This window comes from Lupinus angustifolius, chromosome LG02, assembly GCF_001865875.1.
Source record: "Lupinus angustifolius cultivar Tanjil chromosome LG02, LupAngTanjil_v1.0, whole genome shotgun sequence".
In the NCBI taxonomy this organism is placed as follows: Eukaryota; Viridiplantae; Streptophyta; class Magnoliopsida; order Fabales; family Fabaceae; genus Lupinus; species Lupinus angustifolius.
This window is the reverse complement of record NC_032010.1, coordinates 18,390,981-18,411,249: the sequence shown is the minus strand read 5'-3', so window position 1 is coordinate 18,411,249 and position 20,269 is coordinate 18,390,981. Positions and strand designations below refer to the sequence as shown.

The 20,269-nt window shown below is 33.2% G+C and overlaps 1 protein-coding gene across 1 annotated transcript; it reads right to left on the bottom strand.

The window, feature by feature from the left end:
- On the bottom strand, positions 836-4,097 carry LOC109337467 (lysine histidine transporter-like 6). Its single transcript, XM_019574444.1, has 8 exons — positions 3,924-4,097; positions 3,680-3,819; positions 3,020-3,403; positions 1,856-2,249; positions 1,489-1,594; positions 1,297-1,388; positions 1,113-1,181; positions 836-1,016 (listed from the first exon to the last, which is right to left on the bottom strand). Exons 1-8 carry the CDS (start codon positions 3,951-3,953, stop codon positions 918-920), a joined length of 1,314 nt encoding a protein of 437 aa, XP_019429989.1. The 5' UTR covers positions 3,954-4,097; the 3' UTR covers positions 836-917.

Sequence of the window (20,269 nt, the reverse complement as noted above, 5' to 3'; positions counted from 1 at the left end):
TATCATAAGTTCCAGATTTTTTCTAGGATTGAAATTTGGATTTTACATTTGAAATTCTCTTCACTTTTCTTCAATTCTTTTTCCTTTCTCATTTGCATGTGTAAGTTTGTCTTGCTAAATTCATCAACTTGAGCAATTGATTTTGGATCGTCCAATTATATTAGCTAAAATTGTTCAAACCAAAGCAGGTTCATACTAGTTTTTAAATTCCAAATTCTAAAACTCAATCAATTTATGATTTGAATTATTTTTTTCCTTTTTTTATTTTTTTAGCAACTTGGTTTAAACAAGTGAATGTTGCTCACTCTCGAGTAAAAATGTCAAGAGTAAAACCGGAAAAGAATAAAAGTTAAGAAAATATAGATGAAGTTGACAATTTTAGTGAAATTCTAAATTGAATATGAATCAAACTCTTTTGATGTCAACATGATTGTTTTTTAATATATTGAGTTTATGTGTTAATCATTAATTGGTTGTGTGATTAATAAAATTTCTTATGGTTATTAGATATAACCTTTAATTTTAACATCTAAGTTTATGATATTTATTAATATTAATATAAGTTTAACAATTGTTGTTATTTGCTGAATTTGTCTTTGCATCTATTTTTATATTAATTGTGGATTTTTTTTATTTTTCCTCTAGTTGGCGTCAACTTTTAAAAAAAGTCTAAGTTAAAGAACTTAAAACATATTTCCCTAAAATTATATAAGATAATTAGTCTGGTAGGATGAAATTTTATCCTTGACAAACCTACAGGTTTGGATGAACACATCATGTGTTTATTCACTCCTCTCTGTTACATAAATTATAAACCACTAGCAATAGAATCACAATAGCAATAGGATAAAATAAACTTCTAGAGAAAGAAGAGTAGACACATTCTCAAAAAGCATAAGTACATAACATAACATAGTTTATGTGTAGAAACTATAAGTGGATGCATCAGTGACAATATTCCTCAAGCCACCAATTGTGGATGCCAACATTATGCACACTCCAATATATATTGAAACCTGAAAAACACCATAATAAATTGAGGGTAAAAAAAAGACTGTTAAATTCATGCATATTGAAAGATAAAATTGCACATGTAAATCATTGATCATTACCCAATTGATGAACCAATTGATGCTGAATCTCTTTGGCTTCTTGATTATTAACCACATTATACTAGGAAGCTGAAAACAATTGACACACCAGATTATTGATCTCTCATGCTTTGAATTAAATTTTTGCAAACTTAGCAATTCAATATAAGCATAAGGAAATTGAGAGAGTAAGTGAGACTCTTACAAAATATGAAGTGGGAGCAAAGCCAAATCCACCAAAGAACCCAAGAAGATCACCAAAGAAAGGGAATGTAACCCCAATGAATAATGTAAAAGCTGTAACATTTTAGCAAGCTCAAGTGTCTTCAAAAATTTTCATGCAAAGAACAAATATTATACCCCTTACTCTGTGAAAATTAAAATGTTTTACACTCACCTACATAAGAAGATCTAGCAACAAGTCTTAGTGGTAGTCCTGTTGGGAAATTCAATCTTTTGATCATCATCTTCTCAATCAAGTCAAAAACAGGCATAGCATAAACCTGCAATCCATATTTCCCCATATTAATCAGGTAATAAAAAACACAGAAATACCTTAAGGATTTAGTGTTGGTGTGAATATTTTTTATACTGTCAACTATCATTCGTTACCGTAACATTAACAATGATTGACTCCTATAATATTTCTTTTAAAAGTCAATAGCAAAAATCGATTGGTCGATGATTTAAACAACTTGCGAATGATGGAAATTAAACTCTTAACTTAATTTGTGGGTAGCATCTCCTATGTTCTATTGTCATACCTGGTAGCTACCAACAACATGAACAAAAACCATCAAGTTAGCTGAGGCAATGAGCCATGCAGGTTTCTCAAGTGCAAGAAGAATATTATCCGGAACATCTCTCCCAAAGGTCCAGTATCCTATAAGTGCAACAGGGAAATAGCATACAGCATTGATGAAATAGGCACCAACAGCACCTTTCCACATTGATACCTTAGAAGGTTTCTCAGGGGTTGATGGTATTGTAGCCTGAATTTCAAGAACCACTGCATGGCCAGCAAATGCAAATGAAACATCACCTAATGCATTGAAGATTCTGAACATTAAGTCAGTTGTGGTGGTTTTCTTGTAGGCATAGCTAACATTGTCGACCCGACCTCTAGCCAAACAAGCCCCCCAGGATATAGTTGAGTAGCTGCAATCAGAATACCATGAGAGTAAGGGTAAGGCAGTGTTTCTGAAACAATGAATCAGGGAAGTGGTGGTTCATTGCTCAGGTAGTCACGCCTTTCGAAAGTACGCTATGTAGCACGGATACTTCAAAATAGTCATTGTATCGATATCAAATATGTAATAATCAAATACTTCTTATTTCCTAGATACATTTTGTCTATATATCTATCAATTATTTTTATATTTTTTTCATATCATTATATTTGTATTGTGTCATATTTGTGTACTAGTACTCATGCTTGGTGAAAGTAGTATAATTTGGAACTATATATAACATCAGCAGCCTGATTAACCTATATTAGGCCCTGTGGATTGTTAAATTCCAACTACACTAGGTCCAACTGGATTCACATAAAACAATAAGGATCATATGATTATATTAGTATATTACTTTAATTAATTCAATTCATGTTCAAGCATATATCTTTTTCCAAAAGTAGGATATTGTCTACTAACAGCTGATATTTAAAGGTAACATGCCTTTGAACTGCTACTTTACAAATATAACCAAAAGGGTAAGTTAATTGATATCTTGGGCAGGTCTTTATGCTTTTGTAGTTGTAAATTATTTAGACAAGAGTCCATATTATATCTTTCAATGAGGTCTTCTTTTTATGGATGATAAATTTTCAGGCTAACTCAGCAAGCACTAAGAACTTATATAAAATATTAATCAAGTACAAAAGCTAGTATGTTAAAGAAAAATGTACACATGTGGGGATCAAGAAGTACCATAATGACATCACAGCTGCAGCTAAAGAAACAGCAGCAACAGAATTGAAATTGGGAAGTTGAGACAGAAAGAAATGGATTGCACCAAACATTACAATCCAGTACGATTGCTTGATTGGTGTGCAATTGGTGCATGCAATCTCCATGAACTTCTTTAGGCACTTCCCTCCAGTGACCATGTAGACAATATCACACCCAACCTGGACAATTAGTTGCTGAGGCAGAACAATCCATGGTCCGAGTTTCGGTCCAAAAGCATGTCTACCAAGATCAATATAACGATCAAAACGAGTTCCAGGAACACACTCATGGAGTTGGATCATTTGCCACATTGTGTTTAAGGTCAGGCACCAAGATAATAATAACATCAAGGTCCCTGGTCCCCTGCAAAGAAGATAAAAAGTAATAGTTAAATTTCTAGCTATTTATTGGTGAAGTTGCCAATTTTTGTGGACGGTTTAAGCCATAGTCACTATAAGATTAATGTTTTTTCGCAGCAACAAATCGCGATCAAAAGTGTTGTTACAAAAACATGAAAATGTGCAACTGTGGTTGCAATAGTTTATGCAACAACACTTTTGGCCACGACAATGTTGCTGCGAAAAAACTTTAAACTTTTAGCAAGTCCTACACTCAATACTCATGTTATTTAGTATTTACCATCCTAGATATGCCATGGCATAGGGAAGGCTTAGAACACCTGCCCCTATCATGGCTGTCACAGTGTGAAATGTCGAGTACCACCATTTGGCATTCCGGGAGTTGCCATTGTCCATCCATTTTTGGTCTGATTGAACTTCCTGCAAGTGTAGAAGATCCAAAAAGAATAAGAAATGTTATGTAATTGGAATTTGGAAGAGACATGCTAGGCCAAGACACAAGATTACAGATATGTAATTGTTACCTTAGAAGGGGGAGAAGAAGCTGAGACCATTTTGGTTAACTTGGTAAGCAGAGAAAATAATGAAGACCCCTAGATTTTGGGAGTTATAATAAATTGTATCATTTACATGTAACGGTTGATCTATATAAAATGTTACACAGATCATAGCCATACCCTACCACATATAAAGCCATACTCCAAAACATGAGAAAGCATGAATGTGGTATTTAATACTTATTACATTTATACTTAATTGTGATATACTTTATAGCCATACTTTATACTGTTGTTATTTTATTTTTCAAGTAAGGTTCCCATTTAAGGTTACATTTCAAAATCAATTGACAATAAAAGAAGTAAAACAATGTGAGACATACTTCCTAATATGTTGGATCAGACAAAAAGTTACCTTTAACCCATGATAAAAGAATATCTTTTGGTTCATGACAACTTTAAAGAAGTGAGACTATGACTCTGATATAAGTTAAGGTTCCACCATAAAACTAATTAACAATCAGAACATAAGAGTATTCTATGCCTAAGAGAATGGCACATACCATTTGGGACTTCCCAACAGTTTCCATATGATTCAAACATGAGTGGGCTCACTCAACCTTTCCTTGACCAATCATAATACTCTTAACATCATAAAGTAATTTAGTATAGATGTTTTTCAACTATATATTACTATATAAAACAAGACTTCTTTTAAATTGTCTTCAAATTTGGTACTGCTATATGCTGCTCAATAGGAGCCCGACTAAGTAAGTTGGTGAGTTGAATGAACAAGTTTAGTGACCCAACAAATCCCTCTAGACATGTATGGCAAAGTGAGTTAAACCCACTAACAACCAAGCGTGCAAGGAGCCACTCATCTAAAGATTTTTTTTTAAAAAAAATAAAGTATCTCCTAGTATAAGGAGACTTTTTTAGCCACTAAAATCGTGATTTGTATCTTATTTAATCATTATTTATAAAGATATTTTTAAAACTAAACAAAAGAGTATACATATCACATTTTTACTGCTAGAGGAGATAAATTATTTCTTGATATGAGGAGATAAATTATCTCTTAATATGAGGATATATTTTACCTTTTTTTTAAATCACTATATTTTATTATTTTCCTATGTATCTAGTTCAAATCCTGACTACCTACAATGAAGGACACTTGTAGGGTAATCTTTTTTTAAATGGGTTTCTTTTTGCTAAAAGATAACTTAGACAATCAATTTTTATGAAGGAGCATCATTTCATATGATCATTTTATTTATGTTACTGTTAGCAGCCACCAAAGAAACTTCCCACTTTATAAGTGGGGTAAGTGAACTAGTATGCTAGAATGTGAAATTTGAACTTTCCCACTAAAGTTAAGGATCTCTTTCTAAAAAAAATGTTTGATTTTTAGAAGTTGAGCAATGATGAAATGTTTTTCTTGTGAAGGGGAGGACATACGATATTCCCAAAAGTGTTTTACTACATGTATCATCTATTATGATTGGTTAAAAAAATATATTTAAATTAAAAAAATTAATGATTAAGTAATTTTATAATAAATCACAACAGATAGGGAGTAACACATTTTGTATGACAACATATATACTCTCAAGTGAAAGGGATATATGCCTTTAAATTTTAATCATTACACTTCTTAACTTTGGCCTAGTAAATAAAGCCATTTATTTATGGGTTAATGATTAAATTTTATGGCAGGATGTTCATGTTGAAAGTTGGTGGGAGGTACCATCTTTCTCCTTGAATTGTTGAAGCAAATAAGTGTGCACTAGAAGTATTGTTCTTTTGTTTATAACTTTTTTGGCTGAAAAAGATGATTGATAGTGCTAGGAATCTCAAGTTTTTTTTTCTTTTAATACATTCAGGAGTCTCAAGTTTGGCATACGGAATAAAAAGTTAAAATTATTAGAACTATCCAAAGAATTTATATACCAAGGAAACAGGATTGGAGTTGGTGATAGATTTATAATTTTATATTAATGCCATGCACTACTTTGATATACTCAGTCGCCTTTTTAAAATATTGTAACATTTACCATCAATGAGAAAGAACCATTAAAAAAACTAAATAACTTCAATAAATCAAAACAATTAATGAGAGGTTTGTTTCTGATTATTTGGCAAAAAAAGATGACACACAACAGTGGTATATAATGTTTCTATTAATTAATAATCTTAAAAACTTTTGTCCAAAATAAATGACAAGACTTCTACTTGAAGAGAACTGGAAATCTGGAATAAAATAAAATGTAGAGTCATATTCACGTTAACTATGACGGGTATATATTTTATTACTAATTGAAAGATTAGATTTTTATATAGAATAAGATCCTTTAAATATTTATATTCAGGTTAGAATATTACGAGATGTATTTTATATATTATATGCTGGCATTAAAGTGGGGAACGTAGAGAATCATATGAGAATAGAAAAGAAGTAGAGAAAGAGAGAAATGATACGCACTATTTGATATATAATATTTACATGGACAAAAACATCCAAAATAAAAAATAAAACTTGACGGACAAAGAGAAAGCAATATTATGTGAGAAAATGGAGAAGTGTGGTACTTACATTGGGGTTAGGATGGAAAGGAATTGGAGGTAAAATTGAGTTTATTAATTTATAATTTTTTATTTAAAAAATTATATCATAATTTTCTTAAAGAACACATGTCATAATATTGTATTCCTACGAGGATCTGATTTTGTTACGATCAATCTTGGATGTTTATTCTAACTCATTTTTTGTGTGAAAAAAAAATGTATATATCAATAATGTATGAGTTTTATATATTATTATTACATCATTTTTTCCCATGTTTAATCATCGTTTACTTTTAAAATAAATAAATAAGTGAATTGTGGATGATTATTTCACTTGTATATAAATCTTTATCCTAACATTGCATAAATATTATACATTTTTTATACACCAATGAAGAAATAAATATTAGTTGTCTCAAATCATGTCTCGTACAATATCCCACCAAATGATATTGAAACAAATAGGTAGATTTTCAATTTTTAACTTAGGTGTAATTTTTTGATTTACATAAAATATTCATACTTTGATGACATAAAATTATAAAAAATTTACACACCAAGAAGAAGTCTCACATAAAATTTATAATTTTTTTATCCACCAATAAGACCTCTCTTACATAAAATATTCATACCTTTACTACTCATATGACTCAATTACATGTATCATAATTTGATGACATCAGAGTGAGATATACATGACGCAACAACTGGAGAGATCCTAATGATAGAGCATTGCAAAAGTACATAAACCACCAAATATCTTTATCCAAAACGCTATTACCTTTGGACACTTTCTTGCATTGTGTACTTTGAAGATCCAAGAAGAGTCTAACCTACAATTCTATTTTTAATGTATTTTTAAGATTAAAAATACGATTTTAGTATATATTAAAGGATATAAGTATTATTATTCTTTGTTTTTTTAATGTCTTTTTTTATAATTGTCATTTTCAATAATAAAGAGTAATCTAACTCATTCTGATAATAAATTATATTTTTAAATCAAGGATATGTCTCACATTTGTTAAAGTTATAACAACTCCATCATGTCTTACTTTTAGTTATTGTACCTTTAATGAAAACATTGCATGTAACAAAGTTGTCCATAAACACAACACCATTGTGAACAAGTTCATAGGTGACAAACCAGTCCATATAAAAACACATGATTAGTAGTTAGTACGACCAAAATTAAGAATGCTTTCATTTTTTTCTCCTTTGTTCAGTCACGACTAACATACCATCACCTTCAGAATCATTTTCAACCACACTAGTTTTAGCAAAATTTTCAGAATGCTTTGATTTTGTTGTCATCTTTTGCAACATTCTTCATCTTCTTCTTCAATTTATAAAATTAAGAAATATTGTGCCCAAATTTCTTGCAACAACTACATTTTTATTAGAATATCTTCCTATGGATTTTGACCTGGATTGTGATCTCTTATTATCACTACCATTTTCTAGTTTCCCTTCTCTAACTACCAATCGCTAAACTTTGCCCTTTGAACATAGCTCACAATTGAATTTTCTTTGGATAATAAATTAGCCTTAACATCTTCAAAGCTTAGACTATATTATGATTATCATATCGCATGATTTCTTTAGAGTGTTTAAATGAGGGTAGAAAGATAACTAATGAAACAACTTTATCCTCACCATCAATCTTAACTTCAAGGTTCTCCAAATCAATGAGAATTGAATTAAATTCATTAAAATGAGATTGAATTGGAGTACTTTCTTGCATACAAAGCATAAATAAAACGCTATTTGAGTAGTAGTTTGTTCGGGAGATTTTTTGCAATCTATAATGTTTTCACTTTTAGCCATAACCATGCAATAGTATCCACATGGATAACTTCAGCCAACACCTCTCTAGACAAACAAAGTTTAATATCTCACAACTTTTTATCAAAATCAATCCATTGCACATCATTATAGTGGGTGGCTTCTTAGCCTTCTCATCCAACGATTTCTTCAATTCATTCGAGGTAAGAATAACTTTCATCTGAACTTCCCAAATTGAAAAACTGATGTTATCATTAAACTTCTCAATATCAAATTTAATAATACTTGACAAGTTAAAAGAATCCCAATTAAATATTGGGAAACTTAGACGACAATTAACTTAGAATAGATGACAATAGATGGAAGTTGTATGAATGGGCACGTATATGGCGTCACGAGGTGGTCGAACAACATCTGCTAGGTAAATCCCATAGAGATCCCACTTCCTCATGAATTAATCTTGAATCAAGATCTTTTGGCTCAACTTTATCCTAGTTTTGCTGAGGGGGCGACCCCTTTTCACCTTGAATTGGTCAAAATATGTAGAATTTCTTACTTTTCGTGAGTCTAAGGATTCTGAGTGTACAAAAAGTGGACATAGTAACTAACGTGTCATCTATCACAACGGTTCAGACAATGGATTCGTGTTGCAATTGTAGAAGACTGTGGTTAGTGGTGGAGGCATGATGGCTATTGGTTTTCCGGCAAGGACTGGTGGTGATAACCCAACAACTTGTGATTAATAGACAACATTTGGAAAGAAAATCATAGGGACTATAATTAAACTAGGATTTTTCTTCATGGACTCTTTTGACCATTTCCTAGTGGTTATTTCATTACCATCATTAACTTTACTCATATAATCAATATCCTTCATTTTTTGACTACCAGTGTAGCCATACCAGCCAACAAGACCATAAATATTGAAAGTGTGTAAGGGTTAAAGTTATCCTAGTATTTCTTTTAGATAGTATATATTATTGAAAACAACTCAAAATGTTCAAATGATCAACTTTGACCGAGACAAAAAAGAATTGACCGAGCCAAAATCATTTTTGACCAAGATATATTGGTTCGTGATCAAGATAGACTTGACCGAGGCGCAGTGCACATGACACACAATTTCCTAACCATGGCACAGGCACAAGGTGCATCATGTGTCATATTAACACACCAACTGACCGAAGCAGATAAGTTGTGGTGCATGATTCATGACCGAGGTGCGTGAGACATAGCGCACATATTCTTGATTGAGGCGCATGAATCATGGCGTACATATTCCTGACCGAGGCACATGGGTCATGGCACATGTTTTTCTGACCATGTTCTATAGGTCTTGACGCACTAGTTTGGCTTATTGTTGGCGCATAAGTTTTCTGATCTTTTTATCATCATGAGACCAAATATTTTCTTCTTGTTTTTATATGGGCATTTATTGTTTTATGGATTGTTGATAGGTTAGTTAGTTAGGGTAGTTAGGTGTCATTCCTTTTATGGGAATATTTTTTTGACTGTTGCTTGTTAGGCAAGTAACCCATCTATTATCTTGTATATAAAGAGTGTATGTCTTCTATAGCCATTAGTTCATTCAATCAATAAGAAAATGAGGTATGCTTTCATTCATAATCGCAATATATATAGGATTACTCAAATGAGTTATAATAAGAAATGCAAATAATTTCTTACAATATCAATAAGAGCAACATTAAAAGATAATTTATATATGACTTTTACTTTTTTCAATGTTATTATATGACTTAAATTTCCCCCCTCCCCACCCGCATACACACACAATAACTATATATATATATATATATATATAAAGGATTGATTCAAGTCAGAACAATTCTCATATAAAAATTATGAAAATAATAATTCTATATCTTATAACCAATTATAGATAGTTAGGATTAAAAGTTAGTTATTGATCATGTGATAATCATGTACATGTATATTTTAATATTGGTCATTCAAATAAGATCTAATAATTTATATCAAATGTTCTCATTTCTCACAATAGTACATTGTTCTCACGTAAGTAAATCGTTCCTTATATATATATATATATATATATTTTTATTTCGTTCTTCCTTTATTCAACATTGACAAAAGATATGATTTAAAAGTAAGTTCATGCATGAAATGAGGAAGGAAGCATCATTTGAGTAAGCCAACTTAAATTACAGGGAGAAAGGAGAAATGTTCCATTATTCTTCTTCGTGGACCAACCATAAACAAGGCATCAAATCTATTTTGCTTTTACTCTTCCTCTTTTGAGGGTTTGTGGATAAAAATTCGCCACAATGAGACATTAATTAACCAACCAGGATTATTCGTTATTTAGTTTCTTTTAATCTAGTCCAGCTCACTTTAATTAATTACTAAATTAATTAAAGAGTTGGATCAACATATATATAAATAGAAAATAAAGTTATCATACTAAGCGTGTCATTTACTCATTGATCAAGTTGTAAAGTCTTCCTATGCCACCCAACCAAAAGTTCGGTCCCTTAAATTGAATTTCTGTAACTCATAACAGAGATAGTTAAATTGCATCATCTACTGTTCATTTTCCATCTTTATGGACTCTTCATGAAAAAGTAATCAAAATGAAGGTTGAATAATGCACTGACTGTGTATATATCTTTACACTGTTAGTGCATAAATATTACACTCAAAATTCAATGACCATAAACTATAATTTACATTTGATATAGTTTTTAGGTTTTCTTAACCTCAATCTTAGGGCATCTCCCTCCCTAGTTTTAAAAGAGTCTTACCTTAAAACTTAAGTCTTACAAGCAATATGCTTACGAGTCTTAAGCAAAAGTTTGACTCATTCACTTTCGAGATTCTTGCCTAAGACTCTAATAAGTCTTGCCATAATTGCTTTACACTCTCCTTGTGACACATTTATTATGTTTCAATTTTTTAGAATTTATATAATATTATATTAATTATATAAGAATCTTAGCGATAAAACTAAAGTCTTAAGAGGTCTTAAGTTGAGTCTTAGTAATCAAAATGTTCATATGGCAAAGTCCTAAGTTTCAGGGACTAGGATACTCCAAAGATTGAGAATAAACATTTAATACCTTTATCGATTACCTATTAATAATCATCTTATACAAAATAAATTTTGTTTCCCATGTTACTTACGGGCGTGTTTGGTATGTTGTATCAGGCTTGATTGTGTAAAGTAATACAATGTATCATGATATTATCATATGTTTGATGTGATCAATACATTGCATAGGTTTATACATTAAAAACTATGGATAAACTTTTGGTGTGATCAATACATTGCATAGGTTTATACATTAAAAACTATGGATAAACTTTTGGTGTGATCAATACATTGCATAGGTTTATACATTAAAAACTATGGATAAACTAATCCTACAATAGGAGGTAGGATTAGACATGTTTCCTTTTAATTAGGGGTGAATATGGGCCGGATAAGATTGTCATTTACCCGACTCTAAATATAGATTGAGTCATTTTTTGAACTCGAACCCGACCCTAGACCCGAACCCGATCCTAAATGTCGACTGGAACAACCTTTGAATACGACCACAACCATAGACCTGATTAAATATAATGCATATATCTTTTAGAACTAGTTTTCTCAATATTATTTATTATTATGGATATGTAATTTGACATATGAAAAAAGATATGTATAGGTATTATTAATCATGTACATATGATGAAACAATTAGAAAATCAATGATATTATCGGCCAAATAGATGTCATTACTGTGTATATAATTGAATTAAGACACATAAATATGATGAGTGAGTAACAATAGGACGAGTTTAGGTTGTGTCATGTTTGTCTCATACCTGACCCTAAATATTGGCCAGGTCTAATTTTTATTCCCGAATTTGGCCCTAGACCCGATGAGACTCGATCCTATACGGCTCGATCATGATCAGACTAAGCCGGATGAGCGTGTAGGGTCAAGTCCTGCTCACCCCGACTGTTAACGTATAAGCTTTTATGATTCCCTTTATAACCTTAAACACGCGGCAATTGAATCTTCCTCTTTCTTATACTAACTCCTACCCTATTTTACTTCATAGGCAATTAATTTTGTGACCAAAATTCGCTATATTATCTATCATTTATTTGAATTACTTTTTCGAATAGTCAATAATAATTAAATAAGAATGATGAATAATGTAGTAACAATGTATATAATTCATAACCTGTTAAGACATATATCTTTTTTTCATATATATATATATGAAGGATATTTTTGGAAATAAATATTGATTGTCATTATATTCGGTATTATCATATTTCACACAATATCTTATATAATATCATAACTAATGAATAAATATTTGTTGTCTAAAATTCTGTCTTATACATTGTTTCGTATTACAAAAACAAATTGTGGCAATTAAAAATTTCGAACATTTATTATTGTTGTTGTTTTTACTTCATTATCATTAAACATCAAATTGTATGAGACTTGAGTTGAGAAAACATATTTTAAAAATTTATCCAGTTTTATACTATCATGCCTTATGCTATTCAAGTGTATCCTGTCAAACTATATACAACCAAGCATGACAAACGGACCCTAAATGTATAGATTTCCTAACTAAAGTATAATGTGTCTGGAACATTATTTCATAATGGACGATTGAGTCACTTCCACTAACTACCCAAATTAGGATGTTGTCGTCTCTTATATCCCAAATATTCCTTTACTCCATAACATAAGTGGAATAACGTGCTCCCACCAGCATTTCCCATTGCACAATGAGTTTGATGACTCTACACCAAAGAGCGAACTCAAATCCGGTGTAATACTACTGAATAAATATAGTAACATGTGGCATATAATTAATTTTAATCATTTAGACTTTAAATTATTTTTAAATAAAAAAAATATGAAACTTTCATTTATATTATATTTAGGTAATGGAGCGTTGAATACTTAATAAAATTTTAGCTACTACCTTCTGACTTGCGGATAAAATGAAGATCTCCTTTGTATTATCACAGAGGAGTATAAATTACAAATTTACTTAAGTGGTGCACTTTAATTGAAATATTACAGTTTTTGTATACCTTTTTAATTTATTATGGAACTAGTGCACTTTATATAAACTTGGTACTTAACTCGGTAACCATGTTGCTGATTTTTTTTTTTTATTTCACCCCTCACCAAATTTGCAACGACAATGTAGAGTTTTTTTCAATAGTATTTTAATGTAACTCGCCAACAACGGAAATGTAGAGTTTCCTTTTTAATTTTTCACCCACCCAAAATTTGCCATCCCACCCTTGAATCGGCAATTCTATTGTAGATTCTTTTGATTCTAATTTTATCTAATGAGTAATAGTGCTATTGATTTTTTTAATATAAATTTGACATTTTTTCATAAAGTTGGCAACCTCATTGATATTGTTTTTTTTTTTTGAATAATTGGTTGGAGGCATATATAATATACAGGGAGCAAGAAATGGGAAGATTTTCCAAAAGAAAGATCCAATTTTTAGTGAAATAGTTGAGATAATAAATCATGAAGTTAAGAGTAGGATTACTAAACAAACATTGCCCAGAAGATACAATCAATTAGAGAAACGTTTTATAACTGAGAGAGACATATGTTGGAATTTCTGACAATTTATGGGTCACAAATATAATTCTATAATTGTGTTATGGCCATTATGTAATTAGCCAAAATATAAAATGATCTTAAGTAATTAATTTGGTGGCTAAGGGCATATGTGTCATGAAATAATAATAAGTGTAGATACCTTCAGGCAATTTCTGATTTGATGAAGGGACTGAATCAGAATTATTGCAACTAAAGTAGTAACCACTACGGGGTTACTTTTATGGGTTATGGTCCCCATTTGTAGAGCAACAGGTTTTCAAGTGTAAAGGTGGAGGAGAATAAGGTAGGATGAGAATAGTGTTATCCAGGATAGGATAACACTATCCACTCATCCATAAGGGCTTATAAGGCATAAGGATAAGCCTCCTCCAACTAACCTCAACACAACACTTTTCAGAAACTAAGGTATTCTCTCATTCCCCTCTAGAGAGAACTAAAGGAAAACCATTCGGCGCTCTATCATCTGGAAGATCATCTCACCCTCATACCTTCGAGATCCCGGAAATGGCTCAACAAGGTATGTTCTTCTTCTTCACCATGAACTCATTTGGGGTTTCTTCGGTCTGGACCATGGATGTTCCATTTGGGTGTATGTATGGGCATACACATTCGGTTGTGGGAACAAAGCCATGGTCATAAGGACTTCCGCATTCACTCTATGGATTTCGGATGGAGAAGGAATTTCTCCTACAAGTGGTATCAGAGCCACCCCAAATTGATTCATGGGTGAAATTAGGTTTTCATGTTCTTCCCCAAATCTGGTTTGATTTAGGGTTTTGGTGTTTTGTTTCTGTTATGAATCGATTATGAAAATACTTAGGCTTTTTCAATATGAAACAAAACGATTTAAAATGATTGATTGTTGTTTTCTATTGTTTGTTGTTGAAAAATTTGGCTGATTTTCGAAGAGTCGCGATGCAGAAATCGCACTTTTCATGTTCTCCTGTAGTGCTCTCGCTCAAGCGAGAGTGGCTCGCTCAAGCGAGAGGATAACAGAGGCAAATCGCCTTAAATAGGGCTCAAGCGAGATTTGGCATGCCCGGGCGAGACCCAAATCTGGTTTGATTTAGGGTTTTGGTGTTTTGTTTCTGTTATGAATCGATTATGAAGATACTTATGCTTTTCAATGTGAAATAAAACAATTTGAAATGATTGAATGTTGTTCTCTGCTGTTTGTTGTTGAAAATTTTGGTTATTTTTCGAAGAATCGCGATGCAGAAATCGCATTTTTCATGTTCTGCTGCAGTGCTCTCGCTCAAGCGAGAGGAAACAGAGGCAAATCGCCTTAAATAGGGCTCAAGCGAGATTTTGCTCGCCCGAGCGAGAGAAAATTTTTTATTTTTTATTTTTATTTATATTATTTTTGGGATTTCAGTATCTTTGTGTATTGGTTTAATTGTTGTTTGGTTGTCCATTAAGGTTGTCTGTTATTTCAAGTGAGCCAAATGAAGTGAAATGTCGCCAAAGTGACCTCTTTCATGGATATAACTCATGAGGAATAATGGATGGAAGTGTGTATGGTCATTCATGCGGGTATTAGCTGGCCCAAAGGAAAGTTAATATTTGGCCGAATACCATATACACCTGTGATGATAAACATGTCATAATTCTAAAGTTTTATACGTGTGACTGATGAATCAATCCAAAGAGGGATTCGTCAGTTGACATGTCTTATTATGAATGTTTGATCATTACAACAAGAGTATCACTTGCAGTTGATATCACTGTCCAAAGACTTGATATTGATGGTGCACTAGGTATCTTGATTTGGACATACCATTGTTTTGAGCACAATGATAATTTTGGGTTGTGAGCATATTTTAATATTTTGTCTTTTGTTTCAATCAGCTACATCAATTGCTTCTATATCTGCAAATTTGAATTCGGTTCCGGTCCTTAATGGTGAAAATTTTAAGGATTGGAAAGAGAACATGGAAATTGTTCTTGGCTGCATGGATCTGGACTATGCACTAAGGGTAGAGCAACCTCCTTCTCCTTTGGAATCTAGTTCCTCTGAAGAGAGGAAGGATTATGAGAAGTGGGATCGCTCTAATCGCATGAGTCTGATGATCATTAAGCGTGGCATTCCAGAAGTCTTTAGGGGTACTATCTCGGATGAGATAAATAGTGCCAAAGATTTCCTTGCTGAGATTGAAAAGCGCTTTGCAAAGAGCGATAAGGCGGAAACAAGTACTCTGTTACAGAACTTGATTTCCATGAGGTATCAAGGCAAGGGAAACATAAGGGAATACATTATGGGAATGTCCAACATCGTTTCAAAACTTAAGGCCCTTAAGCTTGACATGTCGGAAGACTTGCTCATTCATTTGGTCTTACTGTCTCTTCCTGCACAATTCAGTCAGTTTAAGATTTCTTATAACTGTCAAAGGGAGAAATGGACTCTTAATGAGCTCATTTCATTTTGTGTGCAAGAAGAGGAAAGATTGAAGCGAGAGAGGACTGAAAGTGCCCATTATGTTACTACCTCTAAAGACAAGGGCAAAAGGAAAATCACTTCAGAGCCCAAGAATGAAGCTGCTAAGGGTTCAGTGCAAAAGAAACAGAAGCAGGATGATGTCTGTTTCTTTTGCAAAGCAACTGGACATCAAAAGAAGAAATGTGTAAAGTATCACGCCTGGCGTGCTAAGAAAGGTACATTTCTTGCTTTGGTTTGTTCTGAGGTCAATTTAACTTCAGTACCTGGAAACACCTGGTGGTTAGACTCCGGTTCAACTTCTAACATCAGTGTTTCAATGCAGGGTTGCCTGAGCTACCGAAAGCCTAATCATGTTGAAAGATACATATATGTTGGCGATGGGAAATCGGTAGAAGTGGAAGCTATAGGGCATTTTAGGTTGTTATTATGTACTGGTTTCTATTTGGATTTGAAAGACACTTTTGTTGTACCGTCTTTTAGACGGAATTTGATTTCTGTTTCATATTTGGACAAATTTGGTTATTGTTGTTCATTTGGAAACAATTCGGTTCAATTGTCTTTAAATTCAAATGTTATTGGAACTGGTTCACTTATGTTGAATGACAACCTTTATATGCTGAATATCATAACTGATTATAGCGAAACCCTGAATGTGGAATCACGTGGTACTAAGCGTAAGATTGAAAATAATAATTCAGGTGCATTATGGCACAAGCGCCTAGGTCACATTTCTCAAAAGAGAATTGAGCGTCTTGTGTCAGATGGGATTTTGGATTCCATTGACTTCACAAACCTTAATGTTTGTGTTAAATGCATAAAAGGAAAACAAACCAAACAATCGAAATATGGTGCATATAGAGCTTCGGACGTCTTAGAATTGATACATACGGATATCTGTGGGCCATTCCCTACGGCTTCCTGGAATGGTCAACGATATTTCATATCATTCATAGACGATTATTCTCGTTATGCATACATTTTTCTAATTCATGAAAAGTCCCAATCGGTGGACGTGTTCAAAACTTTTAAGGCTGAGGTTGAAAATCAACTCGGCAAAAGGATTAAGTGCGTCAGATCTGACCGTGGTGGTGAATACTACGGTAGATATGACGGTTCAGGTGAACAACGTCCAGGGCCTTTTGCCAAATACCTAGAGGAATGTGGTATAGTCCCACAGTACACCATGCCAGGATCGCCTAGCATGAATGGTGTGTCTGAAAGACGAAACCGGACTCTTAAGGACATGGTAAGGAGTATGATTTGTCACTCTACCTTACCAGAGTCACTCTGGGGAGAGGCACTTAAGACAGCAGCTTATATTCTTAATAGGGTACCAACTAAGGCAACTGCTAAAACACCTTATGAGCATTGGACTGGGCGAAAGCCAAGTCTGAAGCATTTTCATGTGTGGGGATGTCCAGCTGAGGCAAGGCCTTATAGGCCTCATGAAAAGAAATTGGACTCCCGTACAGTGAGTAGTTACTTTATTGGTTACTCTGAAAAATCAAGGGGCTATAAATTTTATGATCCAAGTATGAAATCCATATTTGAGACGGGTACAGCCACGTTCTTTGAGGATGTTGAGTTTGAGGGGGAAGATAAGGTTAGAAACTTTGTCTTAGAGGAAGAATCTGTATCTATTCCAGATGCGATTCATATGGTTGCTTTTGAAGAAGCAAATTTGGAACCTCCTCAGGACATAGTTGATGAAACCTTCCCTGCTCAAGGTGAGTTAGTAATTCATGAAGGACAAACTCAAAACCCTCAGGAACATGGACAAGAGGTGCAAGAGCCTATAGCTTTGCGTAGATCCACTAGAGAAAGGAGAAATGCAATTTCGGATGATTACATTTGCTTTCTTTTGGAACATGAGGGTGATGGCTTAATGGACAATGATCCATTAAACGTTCGTGAAGCCATCCAAAGTTCCAATTCGGAAAAGTGGATTGAAGCAATGAAAGAGGAGTATAAATCCATGCAAGACAATAAAGTTTGGGAACTTGTCCCATTACCAGAAGGTAAGAAACCCATTGGTTGCAAATGGATTTTTAAGACCAAGCGGGATTCTAATGGTAATGTGGAGAGGTATAAGGCACGTCTTGTAGCTAAGGGTTTTACTCAGAAGGAAGGGATTGACTATAAAGAGACTTTCTCTCCGGTTTCATCGAAAGACTCTCTTAGGACAATCATGGCTCTTGTAGCACATTATGATTTGGAGCTTCATCAGATGGATGTCAAAACAGCTTTTCTAAATGGAAACATTAATGAAAAGATTTATATGGTGCAACCAGAACACTTTGTAACGGGAGACCGAAAGAATATGGTTTGCAAATTGACAAAATCCATCTATGGGCTAAAACAGGCGTCTCGTCAATGGTACCACAAATTTCATGAGGTGATTCTCTCTTTTGGTTTTGAGATGAATTCAGTTGAAGATTGTGTGTATCACAAGTTCAGTGGGAGCAAGTATATTTTCTTGCTCTTGTATGTGGATGACATACTGCTTGCCACTAATGATGTGGGTACCTTGTTAGAAACCAAGACATTTCTATCCGGTAATTTTGAAATGAAGGATCTTGGTGAAGCTTCATTTGTATTAGGAATCCAGATACACCGAGACAGATCTCGGGGTATTCTTGGATTATCACAAAAGAGCTATATAGAAAAGGTGCTCAAAAGGTATGGCATGCAGGACTGTAAAGTAATGGATACTCCAGTTGCTAAGGGAGACAAATTTAGTCTCAATCAGTGCCCTAAAGGAAATCTGGAAATTCAAGAAATGAAAAAGATCCCTTATGCATCAGCTGTAGGGAGTCTTATGTATGCTCAAGTATGTACGCGTCCGGATATAGCGTTCATAGTTGGGGTTTTAGGCAGATATATGAGTAATCCAGGAATGGACCATTGGAAAGCAGCCAAAGGGGTCATGAGGTACTTAAAGAGAACAAAAGACTATATGCTCACATATAGGAGATCAGACCAATTAGAGATCATTGGGTATTCTGACTCCGATTTTGCGGGATGCCAAGATAGTAGACGATCTACTTCAGGCTATGTTTTTCTGTTAGCTGGTGGTGCGGTTTCTTGGCGTTCTGCCAAGCAAAACCTTGTAGCTTCATCCACCATGGCAGCAGAGTATATAGCATGTTATGAGGCATCACTTCAGTCATCATGGTTGAGAAATTTTGTCACTGGGCTGCGGGTTGTGTAAAGGATTGAAAGACCACTAAAGTTATACTGTGACAATAAATCAGCCGTGTTGTTCTCCAACAACAATAGGAGTTCGGCAAAGTCGAAACACATCGACATTAAGTTCCTAGTTGTTAAGGAGAATACAAAGTGGACACTTAACACAAAGGTAAACAAAAATCATCATTTTGGATTAAAGGTAAATATAAAGGTGCAATTATATTTTGGTTTTAGTAGATCTCTAATTCAATTTTATACTTGGAGTGCTATTATTATTGTTGTTTTGTTAGATTGGATTTTAGTGGATCTCTTTTGAACCATGTAATATTTTTATCATCTCATTTTCGAGAATTGTATATTTATTTTTTCCTATTTGTAATTTTTGTTCTTTTTAATAAAATTTTCACTTAACAAAAAAAATAACTATTTTAACAATAGTCTCAAACACGTGTAGACAAAGATGTGAGCACTCAAGCTTTTCTGCATGAGTATGCTTATCAATAAATAAATTGTTTTCAAATAATGTTGTACTCTATTTCTTACAGCCCTAAATAAATCTATAGCATCTACCTTTGTCATTAAAAATATTGTCCCATGCCTTAAAAAAAATTGTGTCATGTTGATGTTAATTTTTTTGCAAAAGTACCTGATCATGTTTGTCTTTCCCTTTTCATGCATCTTGGCTTTCTATTGTTGGAATTTCTGACAATTTATGGGTCACAAATATAATTCTATAATTGTGTTATGGCCATTA